Raw genomic sequence first — 16,345 nt, 5'->3', positions numbered from 1 at the left:
TTTAATAAAATAGCCCTGTTCCTCTCAACAGTAAGTTCACCTGATGTAAATAAGACAACTTGCTAACTTCAATAATTAAAAAGACAAAATGTCATTTCATCAAATCTGAGATACCACCAATTATAAGATGCATCATTATTTTATGTGCCATTAAAAAAAGGGTGGCTCAGGGCTCAGTCAGTTAAGCATCCCACTCTTGATTTTGGCTCAGGTCATGATCTCAGGGTCCTGAGATCAAGCCCTGCGTCTGGCTCATGCTGGGCGTGGAGCCTGCTTAAGATTCTCTCTCTCTTAAAAAAAAAAATAAAGTAGTAGTAGTAATGATTTTAAGATCCATCTAGATTTCAGAGGTGTTAAACTTGGGGAAAATGTGCATCTTAGAATCAATGAAACACAGTAGCTAAGGGTCTTGTCTAAGGTCTCCTAGTAAACACAGCACCAGAATTTCAACCTAGGTCTCTAAAATTCCTCTCGTGTTCTTTTTTTGTGTGTTTGGTTCTTGGGTTTTTTTCTCCCCAATAAAGCACAGAAGACAGAATTTAGAACAAAAGGGTCTTATGAGATTGTCAACAATTTCCTGTTTTAGATCCCACAGTCAGAGGCAGAAAGAGGAAGAAAGAACTTTGCCCTCTACCTGTGCCCCATTCTCTGGGCAAAAGGAACTGGGGTCACTTCACATGATTCAAACTTGCCCTTACTGCCCTATCACTACACTATACCCCTGGGCAGGGCTGAGACACAAGTAAGTAATTAAACATGACAGCAAAGGCTTGAATATTACTACAAGAATGAAGCATTCATTACAGATAAGCTATACTTTATCTTGACAAAACTCAAAGTCCTGTGAGTCGACAGCTTCATCCCAATTTTTCAAAGGAGAAACTGATACTATAAACCATTAAGTAACCTGCCTAAGGTCATAGCTTTGGTTATATCTGGAGCAAGAAGTCAAAGTCTACATATCTGACTTTAAAGACATGATAACAATGAAAAACAAAAAAACAAAGACAGTGATAACATCAAGTAACTTCTGTATATGAGGTAGGCCATGCTGCTGGGGACCATTTAGCATAAAGCAATTGGGCTTTATGTTCTAGGCAGCCCCTGAAGGATGACTCTAATAGAAGATGTGATGTTCCTCATGATAAGCTTGAGTCAATGAGAAAAAGGTAAATAATGTCCCCTAAATAGGAAAGGGGAGGGGAGGGAGACCAAAAAAAATGTGATGTAGATATGAAAAATTCAAATGATAACATTTCACCTAACTGAATTCAACAGATCACCAACTCCACTATCCTTGAATAGTCAAAAACAGGAAGCATGAAAACAGAACTAATTAAAGTATCAAGTTAGATCAAATATATTCTATAAATTTAAAAAAGTGTCAAGTCCTTGCACAGAATTTGTTTATTCCTAATTGGCATTAATTGGCGTATTTTTCCAGAACATGCACTTTATTAAAAAAAAAAAAAGAGGGCTCCTGGGTGGCTGAGTCAGTTAAGCTCTGACTTCAGCCCAGGTCATGATCTCAGGGTCCTGGGATTAAGCCCCGTGTCAGGCTCCGCGCTCAGTGGGGAGTCTGCTTATCCTTTTCCTCCTGCCTGTGCTCTCTCTGTCTCTCTCTCAAATAAATAAAATCTTAAAAAAAAAAAAAAAAAAGAGTATCTAAATGGCCAATAAGAGCATAAAACCGGAAAAGTTACTCAATTAGAACAGTGTATGAGGAAATGTAAATTAAAAACATAGTGCAATACCGCTGTCCAACTAGAATGGCTAAAATTTTAAAAACAGATAATACCAAGTTTGGAGAAGGATGTAGAGCCACTAAAAACCTCACAGTGCTGCTAGGGATGTAACTGGTATAACCATTTTGAAAAACTATTTGGAAGTATCCACTAAAGCTGAAAGTAACCTATGACCCAGCACTTGATTCCACTCCTAAGTATATACCTAACAGCAATGAAATGCATACACATGTTCACCAAAGGACACGCCATTAGAATTGATAAACTACATGCAACAATATGGATGAATCTCACATATGTAATGCTAAGTATTCAAAATATATATATATATATATTCAAAAACAAGCAAAACTAATCAATGGTGCTTGAAGTCAGGACAGTGGTTCTCCTTGGGAGGAGGGAGTGACCTAGAGGGAGAACACAGGGGTGCTGATAGTGTTCTACTTCTTGATCTATTCCCTTTGAAAAGTCATCAGGCTATTATTTTTGCCCTTTACTGCAATGTGTGCTCTATCTCAATAGAAAGTAATGAAACTATATTCTTTAAAGACCCAATAGCAGAAAAAATAGAGCATCTTAAAAAGAGGCGGCTGCAGCAATAAATCAAATAAAGGTATTTCTTCATGATGTAAATTTAGGCCTTAAAGTCTTATGTCTAAAGGTGTTGGAGGACCTTCCTGGCCTTCAAATTATACCACCTGAAAAGGTAGCCATTTACTCTCATGTATAAGATCACCTCTGAACAAAAGTACATGTCCCCTAGATTATGACACAGTAACCAAATTCTCACTCTCAGAGTAATAAAGCACCAGAAAAAGCATGAAGTAACCACCCCTTTCCAAAGTGAAAAAAGGAAAAGACTTGGTGAATATATCTGAATGGCCATATTGCATCAGGGAGAGGGAAGACTTGGGGGGCAGTTGTTGTATTAAATATTTGGAAATACTTCATTCTAAAATAAATTAAAAGCCTTTGAAAGTGAGAGTGGTGTTCTGAAATTAAATCATACGGTTGAATAGATGACATGGGTTTCTTTTCTAAGCCAATACAACATTAAAAGACCACAGCTCTTGTCAGTATTCTCATTACAATGCCCTTCCTTTATACTTTCATGAAGCAGCTGCCAGACAAAGAGCGACAATTCCTGAGTCGGTACATTCAGACACAGACAGATGCAGTCTGCCAGACATTTAAAGACTTCACTGCCCAGTAATGTTATTGTAAAGACCCAGATGATTTTTATTTATATTTAACCTATACATGTCAGCCCATTTGCTAGAGGGAACAAACCATCCAAGTACTAAGATGATCTAGGGACCTATACCATGTTCACTAAAAGTACAGTGGCAGAATATCAGGATACTTATGGCTTTGAAAAGTGCACTGCCTACTCACTACCCACAGGGGAATCTAAACTCATTATTTAGCCAGGACAACTTCTCCATAACGCTGCTCAATGACTGCTTTTTTATTAAAGAAACACACTTGTACAAAGTAATTCCAAAACACTCAAACTATCACCATTCTTATCACCCAATAACAAATGTATGGTCATAAGAAACACAACTTAAGAATTCATAACAATTTCTCTAAACATACAAGATAACTCTTGGAAATTGCATGCTGATTTTATAAGTAGTAGTTATTTCTCAGCCCAATAAACTCTCTTTCCCTGTCTAATTCACCTCTACTCATCCTCACATCTCAACTTAGAAATTAGTTTCAGTTAGAAACCTTTCCTAGCCAGCCTCTCTTAAAATGAGATAAATAATACTCCTACGGTGTTTTCAAAGAATCCTGTTCTTCCCTGGTACTAATAATTGCCATGTGTCAATTATCTTAGTCTCCCTGTCCATATCATGTAGTTGACCAGACAGAAGTTAGAAAACCCCAAAGATTGATGCAGTTTAATACAGGGTAACATAATTTGGCATAATCAAGAGGAGCCAACTCTCTACTCACATACACACATCCATAGAGATGAAATGTTAATTTATTTGGTTACAATTCAACTGAAACATAAACTTTGACAATCACGCAGGCCAGTAACTCACAAAAAAGTATACCGTTCAGTTTTTTGCCCAAAGACTTAAAAACCGCTCAGGCAGTCAAAATTCCAACCAAATTATGATTCTGATAATTATGTTACATGCTTTCCCCAAAAATACATGCTCTAGACTTTTGCTTATTCAATTACAAGGCCCATCACTGACCTCTGCGAGACCTCTAGCAGACATTGAATCAGTTGAAGGAAGGAAGCTGAAGGAAGTGTGACATAAGGAAGGTAGCACAATGCTATAAATGAGCGGGGCTCTCCAACATCAGTTTGACCAATCACGACTGGCCTGGGGCCCTAGAGCAAGTTTCCCAGCCTGTCTGAACCTTAGTCTCCCTAACTATCGAACAGGCATATATCTTACCTTGTAGCACTGCTATCAGGATAAGAACCAATGTACAACATGCATCCAACACACGACTAGAATCACAGGTGGGTACTTTATAACTGATACCTCTTATTTATTAAAGAAACACACATGTACAGACAAATTTCAACACACACACAAACTACCACTGCTCTTACTCCCACCATGAGATTTAATTTTGTAATAAAAGTTTAAAAACTCCCTTTCTGTAAAAGTATCTAAGAATCAACTTTATAATTGTTAAAGATGGGTACATACGGATTCATTGCATAATTCATCTGTACTTTTGTGAATATACAAAATAAACTGTAGAGAATTTAGTTACTTCCATTCTTACTACTTCAATCATTTTAGTTATTAACCAATGACCTTTCAATCTAATCTCCTCCTCAACAACAACAACAAAATCCAAAAGTTAACAAATGGTTTGGAGAATGTGGCTAGCTGAAGCCAGAGACCTTTAAAGTTGAATTGTACACTGACGACTAATTGTTCTATGTTAAATATATCTCAGAAGAAACCGTGACTCTGACTTGTAACTTGGAGACACATCTCCACCATCTAGCCTGTCGAAGCTGGATTATTCAGTTACTCAATGCAATAGGCATTTGTTGGACTTCTCTGAGTGAAGCACTGTGGTAGGGACATTAGAAAATAGAAAAATGAAGGGCGCCTGGGTGGCTCAGTCATTAAATGTCTGCCTTCGGCTCAGGTCATGATCCCAGGGTCCTGGGATCAAGCCCCGCATCGGGCTCCCTGCTCTGCGGGAAGCCTGCTTCTCCCTCTCCCCCTCCCCCTGCTTGTGCTCCCTCTCTCACGATGTCTCTCTCTGTCAAATAAATAAATAAAATTCTTAAAAAAAAAAAAAGTAAATAGAAAAATGAATACGTTCAGTGTCTTTGTCTACCCCTAATTTTGTATGACCTGTAACTACATCCCTGCCCAAATCTCTCTCCTGCTGGCCAGCCCTTGACCATCATCTCCTGTATCTCCAGGTCATTTCCATTGCTGCCCTGACCCTCAATTCCTCTGTCCCTGTTGTCATACTTGCCTAGCAAGATCTCAAATCACCCCCGCTCACCCCACCCCACCCCAGCCAGACTAGCTTCTTAGCCAGTTCTTAAAGACTCCTGTCTTTGTACTTTCCTGCTTCCTGTCCTGCAACAGTCTTCCCCCACACAGGTACATAGCTTGCTCCCTTACTTCTTTCAGGTGTCTGTTCAAATGATTTCATCTATGTGACATTTCATTTATGTGACTACCATAGAAAACCAGCAACCAGCCCTGCCAGGTACTTTTTATTCTGCTTTATTTTACTCCATTATTTTCATTACCATATAATATAGTCCAACTTATCATTAATTCTAACATGCACTTTCCTTCACATTGTAAGATGAATTTTAATTTTAGAAATGTTAAGATCAATAAGGTTCTACTATTTTTGACCGCCAGGTGGCAGTCACCAGGTGTCATCTGCACAACCTTAAAAATAGCTGTTCTTAAACTCTTAAATTAGGCACGCTGAAGTTAGGCATGATGTCCGCCCTACCTGTGCTGAGTTTAATTGCCATTTAAAATATCTCTCTGGGTTTAAAATTGAAACAAACAAACAAACAAACAAACAAAAAGCCCTGTATATAATACCTACCAAATTTTTAAATTCAAAAGGTTAAAAAAGCAGCAAGTGATTACAACAATGTGGAGTAACCCAGTACTCTCAAAGACTGCTGTCAAGAGTGTAAATGAAACAAGAATTTGGAAAAGCTATTTGGCAATATATACTAAAGTGGATCATATGAATATTCCCTGCAGGTCCACTCCTAGATATGTATCATATTAACAGAAATGTACACATAGGTTCAAGCAACAGATATACACGAGAATGTTCACAGCAGCACTATTCATATTAGCTCAAAAACTAGAAACTAACCAAATGCCCATCAACAGAAGAAGGGATAAATTCTGGTACATTCACACAATGCAATATTACAGAGTAAACAAACTACAAATATACCCACAATATGAATGACTCTTAAATATACAGTTGAGACTCTTTCAATATAAAGTGCAAATCAGACACAAAGGAGTGCATACTGTATGATTTCATTTCTGTAAAGCTTAAAAGTAGGTAAAATTAATTTATGATGTTAAATCAGGACAGTAGCAGTAAATGAAATAGGCATGAAGGGCCTTCTGGGGCACTAAAAATACTCTCTTGACCTGGATGCTGGTTATACCAGTATATTCAACTTCAGAAAATTCATCAAGTTGTATATTTAAGAACTGTAAACTCTTCTTTATGTATGTTAAACTTTAATAAAAAGTATTAAGTTTTTGTGTGGGCAAAAAGGCACAGACATAAAGCAACAAAACATGAATCTGGTATTAGAGAAGCAAATATTTGTCAACGAAGAGAAAACCTCAACCATCCTTTTCTATAAGACTAAATGAAATTCCCACAGATTGAGAAAGTGTACTTATATTTTGTTACTGAGATACAAAAGAGTCCCATCACAGGTCAAGCAATATACCTAAAGGAAGGAAAGACTGCTAAATAAATACCTTGGAATGGGTAAAAGAAATTTCAAAGTAACAGCAGGCTAGGAAGAGCGAATCACAACTCATTCAGGACTATTACGAAGGCCCTGTGTTTCAATTTAATTAGAAATGTTTGTTTTTCTTGGTGAACATAAAATAATGGTGTATCTTAGAAATAACCTGGCTTAGGCTATTTTCTTTTCTTACTTGTTTGCCAAATACAGGCCATGAACAATGGCTACGGAGGTTATAAAGATGAAGCATACAGGTCCCTGCCTTTATAAGGTTATCATATATATTGAAGAAGCTAAGACAACCGTATGAACAATTATTACACTGCTTTAGGATGGTACAAGTGGTGTAAGTACAAAGTTCTTTGTTTTTTGTTTTTTAAAGATTTTTATTTACTTAGAGAGGAAGAGAGTAGGGGCAGGGCATAGGCAGAGAGAGAGAGAGAATCTCAAGCAGACTCCACGCTGAGTACAAAGCCCCACACAGGGCTCGATCCCCCGACCTGAGCTGAAATCAAGAGCCAGTCCCTTAACCAACTGAGCCACCCAGGCACCCCCAAAGTTTTGTTTTTTCAAAGCACACAAAAAGGGAAACCTCTTCCTGCTAATGGTACAGACTGTAAGAAAGCTCTTCAGAAGCATCCAGAACCATGCTGTCCAATACAATATCCATTAGCCACTGGTGGCTATTTAAGACAATTTTTTTTTTTAAGATTTATTTATTTATTTATTTGAGAGAGAGAATGAGAGACAGAGAACATGAGAGGGAGGAGGGTCAGAGGGAGAAGCAGACTCCCTGCCGAGCAGGGAGCCCGATGCGGGACTCGATCCTGGGACTCCAGGATCATGACCTGAGCCGAAGGCAGTTGCTTAACCAACTGAGCCACCCAGGCGCCCCTCACTGGTGGCTATTTAAATTAAAATTAAATAGAAGTAAAACTTGAGGTCTCCAGTACTACTTCACCACATTCTAAGTGCTCAGCAGCCGCATGTGGGCAGTGGCGAATGCACCAGCCAGAGCAGAGAACACTGGCAGCACCGCAGCACTAATCTGCAGGACCCAAGAGTTAGAAAGATGCAAGGGATAGGCACATATGGACAATTTAATCTTTGGACGAAAACATTCTTTTTAACCTTGTGTCCATTTTCCATGTTTCCTTTGACATCATAATGGCAAAAGCAGCCACTCTGGTCTGGGGACCAAGCTAAAAATATAAACCTAGGGAAAAGAGATGAAGCCTTTAAGTTATAGGAGTGAAAAAAGAATACAAGCTCACCAGAGTCCAACTTAGCTCACCAGAGTGAAAATTTACCCAAAGCTTCAGCTAAAAATAAATGAAGCATTACGCTGCCTAATCTTTAACAGCTAATTGAGGATTGGGGGTTCAGGATATAACTTAGAGGTCAGTCAATAAACATATTTATGGAGGAATCCATACATTAAGAAACATTTGCTGAGCACCTTCTATGTGCCAAGCACAAATGGCAACCAGGAGGAATAAGAGCATTTAAATCACTAACTCTATTCAGCAAATATCACAACAGCTTAAGAATCACCAACTCCTAAGCAGGGGAAAAAACCAACAAATTTTGCTCATCCATGGTTCTTCAGAAACAGCAAGCAGGGAGGTAATAATGTGCCATCTCCAGCATATTCTCTGAAGGTTGTTGACTCCTGTGGTGCTCAATGCCCATTAATCTGAACCAGTCACAATGATTTAGCAGAAAACAAAGAAGGAAGAGTCCTTTCCAAAAGAAAAGGAAAAATGAACGGCAGTTTATCAAACCTATAAAAGAAAGAAAAGAATCCTTGCCAGAAAGATCATAACATCAAAGAATATCCTTAAAAGGAAACATAAATCAACATTTATCCAACAACTCCCAAGAAGTACACTGGGAGCTAGAGGGACATAAAGATATTCAAGCAGTCTCCTGACCTCCAAAAGCTGTCATCTACTTTGGGAGAGGAAACCGTTCATGAACAATCACAATGGACACAAATGCTGCAAGTGGGATCCCCAGGAAACAACTACAGGACAAACTGTAACCTGAAACGACCTTGGAAGTCTTCTGTCCAAATCTCTCCCTTGTCTGAAATCCATTCTACAATATTTTTATAAAACATTTATTCAACCTAAGTACACCAGGGATGAAGATATCAAAACCTCACAGACATTTCAGAAGCAACAGAGGATAGGAGCCAAAAAGAGTTGAAGAGTTAACATTCAAAGAGACGGTGTTTAGAAATAGGAACTAGAAAGTCAAGTGAATAGCACGTAAATACAATACAATAAGGTAGGACAATACACTAAAGTAGCACTATTAGCACAGGGTCCACTATGATACAAATCCAGAGAAAAACCAATGGGATGGTGTAAAACCATTCCCAACTAGACTTTTGACTATCAAAAGGGGGGTAGAATAAATCAAGGTGAAATTCTATTCTATCTGCCCCTGCAACCACCCACTCTTCCCCAGGTCTCCATCATCTGTAGGACACTTTTATTTTCACCTGAGCCAGGGGAGGAAGAAAAACTAATATTGACTCATTAGCTACCATGTGTCAGGTATGGTGCTAGTCATTTAATATATGTAGAACAAGAGCTGTACTGATGATTGGAGCTCCTCAGAAACAGGCTTAAGGAAACTGTCTGGCCTAGGATCCAAACTTATTATTCTATTTTAGAGACATTTAGAAGGCAGCTTGATAAAGAGGAAAGAGTAGCAGAGACCTGAAGACAGAGGTCTGAACTTTGGATCTGGTTCTACAGTTATGTGACTGCAAAAGTTGTTGGGCCTCTCTGGATGTCAGTTCCTTAAGACCTACCTCATCTCCTTACACGTTGTTCTAAGGATCAAAATGGAACACATATGTAAAAGGATTCTGTAAACATAACACATCACTGATATCCATTTATTCATCTAACAAGTATTTACTGAGTATCTATACTATTCTAGACTCTAGGCAAGGTCCCTGCTTTCATGGAACTTATGTTCTAGTAGGTGGGAGACAGGTAATCAACACAAACAAATGAATGAACAAGAGTTTCCAAGAGTGATGAATGCTCTAAAGAAAATAAAACAGGTGACGTAAAAAAAAGTGACCAGGAAAAAGGGAACCACTTTCAATGGAATAGTCATAGAAGACCTAACCAAAGTTCTATAACTGAGACCTCAGAGACATCTTCAGCCAAACAAAGAGCTGGGGAAACAAGTGTTCTAGACATAAGAAAGAAGACAGGCTCGGCATGTTTGAAGCACTGAAAAAATGAGGTATGCCTGGAGCACAATGAGTAAGGAAAAGTACTAAGAAATGAGGTTGAAAAAGTGGACAGAGGCCAAATCCAGTATAGTCTTGACCACTAAAAGTATATAATTCCCATAAAGTCCTTTTTTATCAACATGGCCCAATAAACTGAGCCATTTATGCAAATATCTCAGGTGTACATTATCAAAAGTAGGACGCTTCCAACTTTCTACCTTAGCAATGCCACCACTAAAAAATAAGTGGGAGGATCCTATGCAATGGCGCTAGACATATAATTCTTAAGAACCTTATCTAAACAAAGTCATCATTTATATTTGGTAAATCAAATAGAAAAAAAAACCCGTGAATAAAACTAACAGAATTACAGAATATGAATAGAAAAAAACACTGAAGTTTTTAACAGAAGAAATATCAGTTCATTCAGCAAATATTTATCAAGCACCTGCTATGTGCCAGGCATGTTCTAAGCATGAGAGATACATCAATGAATAAATCAATGAAAATTTAAGCAATAACTAAACAGAAGATTTAACTGTAGAAGTATCATAATAAATACCAGAACTGAACTTGAACTTATGTCTCAGCATTTTCTGAAACAGGAGTTATAGACCTTAGTCAAGTGTACCTGTCAGAAAGCAAACTTACCAAGGAATTCTTAATCACTTCACTTCTATAAAATTCTGGAAAAGAAGGAAAAAAAAACAGTAAGTGATATGAAAGAAAATAAGCTCATTAACTCTTTTTTTTTTTTTTAAGATTTTATTTATTTGACACAGAGAGAGCGACAGCAAGAGAGGGAACACAAGCAGGGGGAGTGGAAGAGGGAGAAGCAGGCTTCCCACTGAACAGGGAGCCCAATGCAGGGCTCGATCCCAGGACCCTGGGATCATGACCTGAGCCAAAGGCAGACGCTTAACGACTGAGCCACCCAGGCACCCCTAAGCTCATTAACTCTTAATCTTGTAAATTTTTTAATATATGTTCCAGTATAACATTTAAAACATTTTCAAGGGATCTATTTTCTCTGTATCTTTATCTGCAAAAAAAATTTAAAATTAAAATTAAATAAAGGGGTCTTAAAGGAAAAATGTTAATAAAGAAAGGTCAAAACCTGTTAAGATTTAATTTAGTAAATTTTACCCCAGATTCAAATTTGAGACCTTAAAAATTTAGACTTTCTTCTCTCCTGCCTTACTGCCACTCTACAAAAACTGATTTCATATGCTCTGTTTTTCTCAAACATCTTTAATGATTATCCACTGTAGATAATCCACTGTGGAATGGACACTGACCTAGAGCAACCACATAACCTAAGTTCTAGTTCTACTGTCTTTAGCATGCTGTCTCTTTCATTTCCTTGGGCCCATTTTTCTTCATTAGACAACTTAAAGAATTAGACTAAGTAAGCAAAGGTCCTCTGTAAGCATTAAAATTTCATGATTCTACAGACCTTCATGTATACTGTAAATGTTACAAACCTAAAGACACAATCAAAAGAGAGAGGCACACAAACACTGCCTCTGCTGACCGTGCTGAAGTCACCATCATGACGCTCTGTCTCTGCAGAGTCCACACGGACCCTTGTATCCTTGTGTTGCTATAAGACAAATTTCCCAGGTGTGATGCATGGACCACCGGTAATTGACATGAGGTTAAGCGATACATGGACACACTTTATTTTCTTCTTATATATTTAAATTTATGTCTCATATATTCCTCAACCCCTAAGTGTAAGCTCTGAAAAGACAGAAGCATTTGTTTTATCCAACTGCTGCATCCTCAGCACATAAAACCATTCCTGGCACAGAATAGACACTCAATAAATACTTTTTAATTGAATGAACTATTTTATTTAGACATAAGTTTAAAAATAATGAATTTAAGGGGTGCCTGGGTGGCTTAGTCAGTTGAGCATTCGACTCTTAATTGTGGCTCAGGTCATGATCCCAGGGTCATGAGATGGAGCAGTTACCTCAGACTCCATGATTTCTTGTATGGCTTTTTTATGGACCTCTTTCCATTTAAATTAGCAGGTCTCTTTTGAAGGTCTAGTGGAGAAAGCAGATTGTTTAGTTTTATTTATACGTACATTCAGTCAGCAAAGTTTTGGAAGAAATAATGATACTTGTCATCTCTTAGAGCTGAAGATACATATTTTGGGAACTGTTTAATTTAGACACTTTGCAGATTAAACTGAGGAATTCTCTCTTTCTAAAGAAAAGAGGAGTATCTGTTTTTTTCCACTGATTTTAAAGTAATACATGCTTGCAAAAAATTCAAACAATACAAAATTTTTTTTTGTATAAAGTGAAAGTACTTTGAAATAAAAAACAATTTTTTTCTTCTAGGTTTTTTTTCCCCTAAAAATAAATAAACATTTCTTAACTGCCTTCAGCTCAGGTCATAATCCCGGAGTCCCGGGATCGAGTCCCGCGTCGGGCTCCCTGCTCGACAGGGAGTCTGCTTCTCCCTCTGACCCTCCCCCCTCTCATGTACTCTCTCTCTCTCATTCTCGCTCTCTCAAATAAATAAATAAATCTTTAAAAAAAAAAATAGTTCCAGTCCCCAATCCACCTATGATCTTCACCCTGGACAAGCCAGTTAACCTTTTGGGTCACACAGTTTACCTTTCAAAGGATAATGACAAATGGAAAATAACAGGGTTATTATGAGGCTCAAATGAAATAGTGAATTAAAAACACTTTATAAGTTGTAATTTTCATTAACACAGTTCTATTAATTTTTATTCAATTTAAGCAAAACTATTTGACAAATAAATTTTCAAAAAGATACCACCCAAGACCTATTTCTACATGAAAGGGCCCATTAGATACAAATGCTTCTCTATCCATACTAAGTAAGACCTAGAAAAACAAAGCAATCAGAGATTGCAGAGCATGGTTTCAGTGGCATGTTTTGGCTATTACGCAGCATTCCATTCATTTAACAAATGCTTTTTTAGTACCTCAACCTCACTCATAAAAGAAGAAATACAAACTTAAACTATACTATAAAACTATTTTTCACCTATCAGATTGGCAAAAATTCAAAAGTTTGATTGCACAGTCTGTTGGTGAGCCTGTGGGAGAAAAGGCACTCATACCTAGCAAGTGGGAATGTAAATAAAGACAATTTTGCAATATCTACCAAAACCAGAAGTACACATCCTTTGTACTTCCACTTCTTGGAAATTTACCCCATAGCTATATTAGCACTCATACAAAATAATGTACTTCTGAAGTTATTCAAAGCAGTATTGTGTGCATAACAAGACTAGAATAACCTAAATGCCTACCAAGAGAAGCCAGTTAAATAAATCATGGCACAACTATTTAATGCAAAACTATGCAGAAAAAAAAATTAGGGAAGCTGTCTATGGAAAAACATCTAAGACATTTTAGGTGAAAAATGCAAGGCACAGAAATATATATAGTTTGGTACTATTTTTACTTGTATTTGCATAAAGAATTCAGAAAAGATAAACAAGAACAGTGGTTATTAGGGTGAGGTAAAAAACTAGGGAGATGGGACAGGTGAAAGATTTTAAACCTTTATATATATTTTGAACCATGACTGCATTAGCTATTCAAAAAATTAAATGAAAAATATGAGGACTTAATAATGTGCCAAGCATTGTTCCAAGTGCAGTGAACAAAACCTAAAATTTTCTGGATTATATGGAGTTAATCCTCTGATGTATTCAAAATAACTGGTTGGCATTCCGGGCACTCACATTTCATGGGTGAAAAAATTACTATGACTGAAGAACAAACTTGATTTTATAAATATTTCAAGTTTAAGAGGAAACCACGATTAGAACCTAGCTCTTCATCCATTAACACAAGGCTTTGTTCTCTGGGGGTGTGATAACTTTGATCTGAACTACCTAACAAAGTAGGCAATGTCCTAAGAGCACTAAAAGATGTCAAAAGTCAAAAAAAAATCTCACACATAACTTCTTAGGATCTGCTGTGAATTCAGCCAAAATAAAAGAATAACTTAGAGATCAGTATTTCAAATATTCTCCCAATTTAAAAACAAAAAACAAAACAAAAAAAAAACTTTCTTTTAAAACTAAGCAATAGGGGCGCCTGGGTGGTTCAGTCAGTTAAGCGTCTGCCTTTGGCTCAGGTCATGATCTCCAGGTCCTGGGATGGAGCCCCGCGCATCAGGCTCCCTGCTCGGAGGAGAATCTGCTTCTCTCTCTCTCTCCCTTTGCCCCTCCCCACCGCTCATATTCTCTCTCTCTCTCAAATAAATAAATCTTTAAAAATAAGACTAAACAGGTGGTACAGGTGGTTTTGTGAGGAGAGCCAACTGGCCCTCTACTGTGGTCATCCTACACCAAGAGCCACCTAATGATCATGAAATGAATATTCGTGTTTGTCATCACAGGTCCAACAAGAGAAGGTGGATTAACTAGGCTTATTAAGGAAACAGCTTCCTGGCTCCTCCTATGGTAGTTAAAAGTTATAAAGCCCAACACGTGGGCCCACAAGAAGACCATAAACAGACTCCATTCAACCATGAGATTTTGGAGTAGGAGCAAGTCTCAGAAATCATCAATTCTAGAGATAAATTCACCAAAGCTCCCAGGAGGAACGAAATGCCCTAGCCCCCGGGCTTGCCAGTTAGTGACAGACTCAACACCATTCACAGAGACTGTACTTCCCTGTGGTACACCAGCTATTCCCTTCCTGTATCAATGACCATTTCACTGCGAGAACTTTAAGAAGCAGTCTATAACTTCTAAACTCAAGGTGTAGTCTGAGCTAGAAGAAGACAAAAAATAAGCCAAAAAAGTCACTTTGTTTCCATCATATCTCTTAGACAACTTTTTATAAGATGGTCATCAACCAGTCCCATGATTACTCTCTTCTTTGTTAACATTACAAATTACCAAATACCTAAAATGTGCTGCCAAGTACTGTGTTAATTATTATTATCAAAGATAACACTGGAGCAACAACAGAGAAGTTTTATGAAGATAATCAAGGGCTGATTATATAGAAAACTATCAAAAATTTTAAAACACTCGGGGCGCCTGGGTGGCTCAGTCAGTTAAGCATCCAGCTCTCAGTTTCAGCTTAGATCATGGTCTCGGGGTCATGGGATGGAGCCCCCCATGGGGCTCTGCACTCAGCAGGAAGTCTGCTTCTCTCCCTCTCTCTTACCCTCTGTCCCTCTCCCACCATTAAGATGGATAAATAAATCTTAAAAAAAAAATTTTAAACACTCTGGCATGGGTCACATGTCTGGCTCAGTCAGTAGAGCATGTGACTCTTGAGCTTGGGGTTGTAGGTTCGAGCCTCACACTGGGTGCAGTGATTACTTAAAAATTAAAAAAAAAAGTTTTTAATCTAAAAAAAATAAAATAAAACACTCTAGCATTGTCATATATTGCTAGTGATAAAATCTATTAGTGAGCAGTACATCAAATGTATTAAGGTCTGCAAAAATGCTTATACCTTAAGACAAACAATGACCAAACCATTTCATTTTCCTTCTGCACACATAGGAAGACAACATATCCCGGTCCCCTTTCCATCTAAAAAGGATGACACTACTGATTTATGGCCAATGGAATGTTATAGAATTGATATAGGCCATTTCCGTTGAAAAAAAAAATCTCCCTCAAATAATCCTTCTCTCTTGCCAAAAGTCATATATTGACAATAGCCGCATTCCAAAATAGAAGAAGCCGGGATACCTGAGTCACTGCTTAGAGGACAGCTGCCAAGGCTATGCCTGATAAAGAACACCTGCACTGGACTTAGTGTAAGAAATTTATTACGTTACACCACTGAGATTTGCAGTATTTGTTATAGTAGCTAGCATTAATCATTCAGATTAATATAGTGTTTTAAGAATATGCAATGGTTACAATGAAAAATAAGAATGAAATAAAATTATACGAAAATGCAGAATTCAGTCCTTTTTTTCATCCTTAAAAATTATTTTAATGCTATTTACATTATGGTGGGGGCTCTACCCTATATAATTCCTGACTGAATCTTTTAATGAGCATATACTGGTATTGAAATTAAAAAAACAAAAAAGGTGTTAAATGACTACTGCTTTAATAATGGTCTTTAAAAGCAATTAAAACCAGGGGTGCCTGGGTGGCTCAGTGGTTAAGCATTTGCCTTCAGCTCAGGTCATGATTGCAGCGTCCTGGGATCAAGCCCCACGTTGTTGGGCTCCCTGCACATCAGGGAGTCTGCTTATCCCTTTCCCTATACCCCTCCTCCGTTCATGCTCTCTCTTCCTCTCTCAAACAAATAAAATCTTCTTAAAAAAAAAAAGTAATTAAAACCAAAAAAGTAAAATGTCATTTGAATTTTTCATCTTTGCCACAGG

General features: G+C 37.7%; 1 protein-coding gene across 1 annotated transcript in view; it reads right to left on the bottom strand.

Moving 5' to 3' along the window:
- Positions 1–16,345, bottom strand: part of UVRAG (UV radiation resistance associated) — a 313,381-nt gene that overhangs the window by 262,376 nt on the left and 34,660 nt on the right. The window contains exon 3 of the mRNA XM_021704700.2: positions 10,631–10,665. Coding sequence (XP_021560375.1) covers positions 10,631–10,665 — 35 coding nt within the window. The remainder of the gene's footprint in view (positions 1–10,630; positions 10,666–16,345) is intronic.

This window comes from Neomonachus schauinslandi, chromosome 11 (genome assembly GCF_002201575.2).
Source record: "Neomonachus schauinslandi chromosome 11, ASM220157v2, whole genome shotgun sequence".
NCBI lineage: Eukaryota > Metazoa > Chordata > Mammalia > Carnivora > Phocidae > Neomonachus > Neomonachus schauinslandi.
Note: the sequence above shows the minus strand (reverse complement) of the source record. Positions and strands in the feature narration are given on the sequence as shown.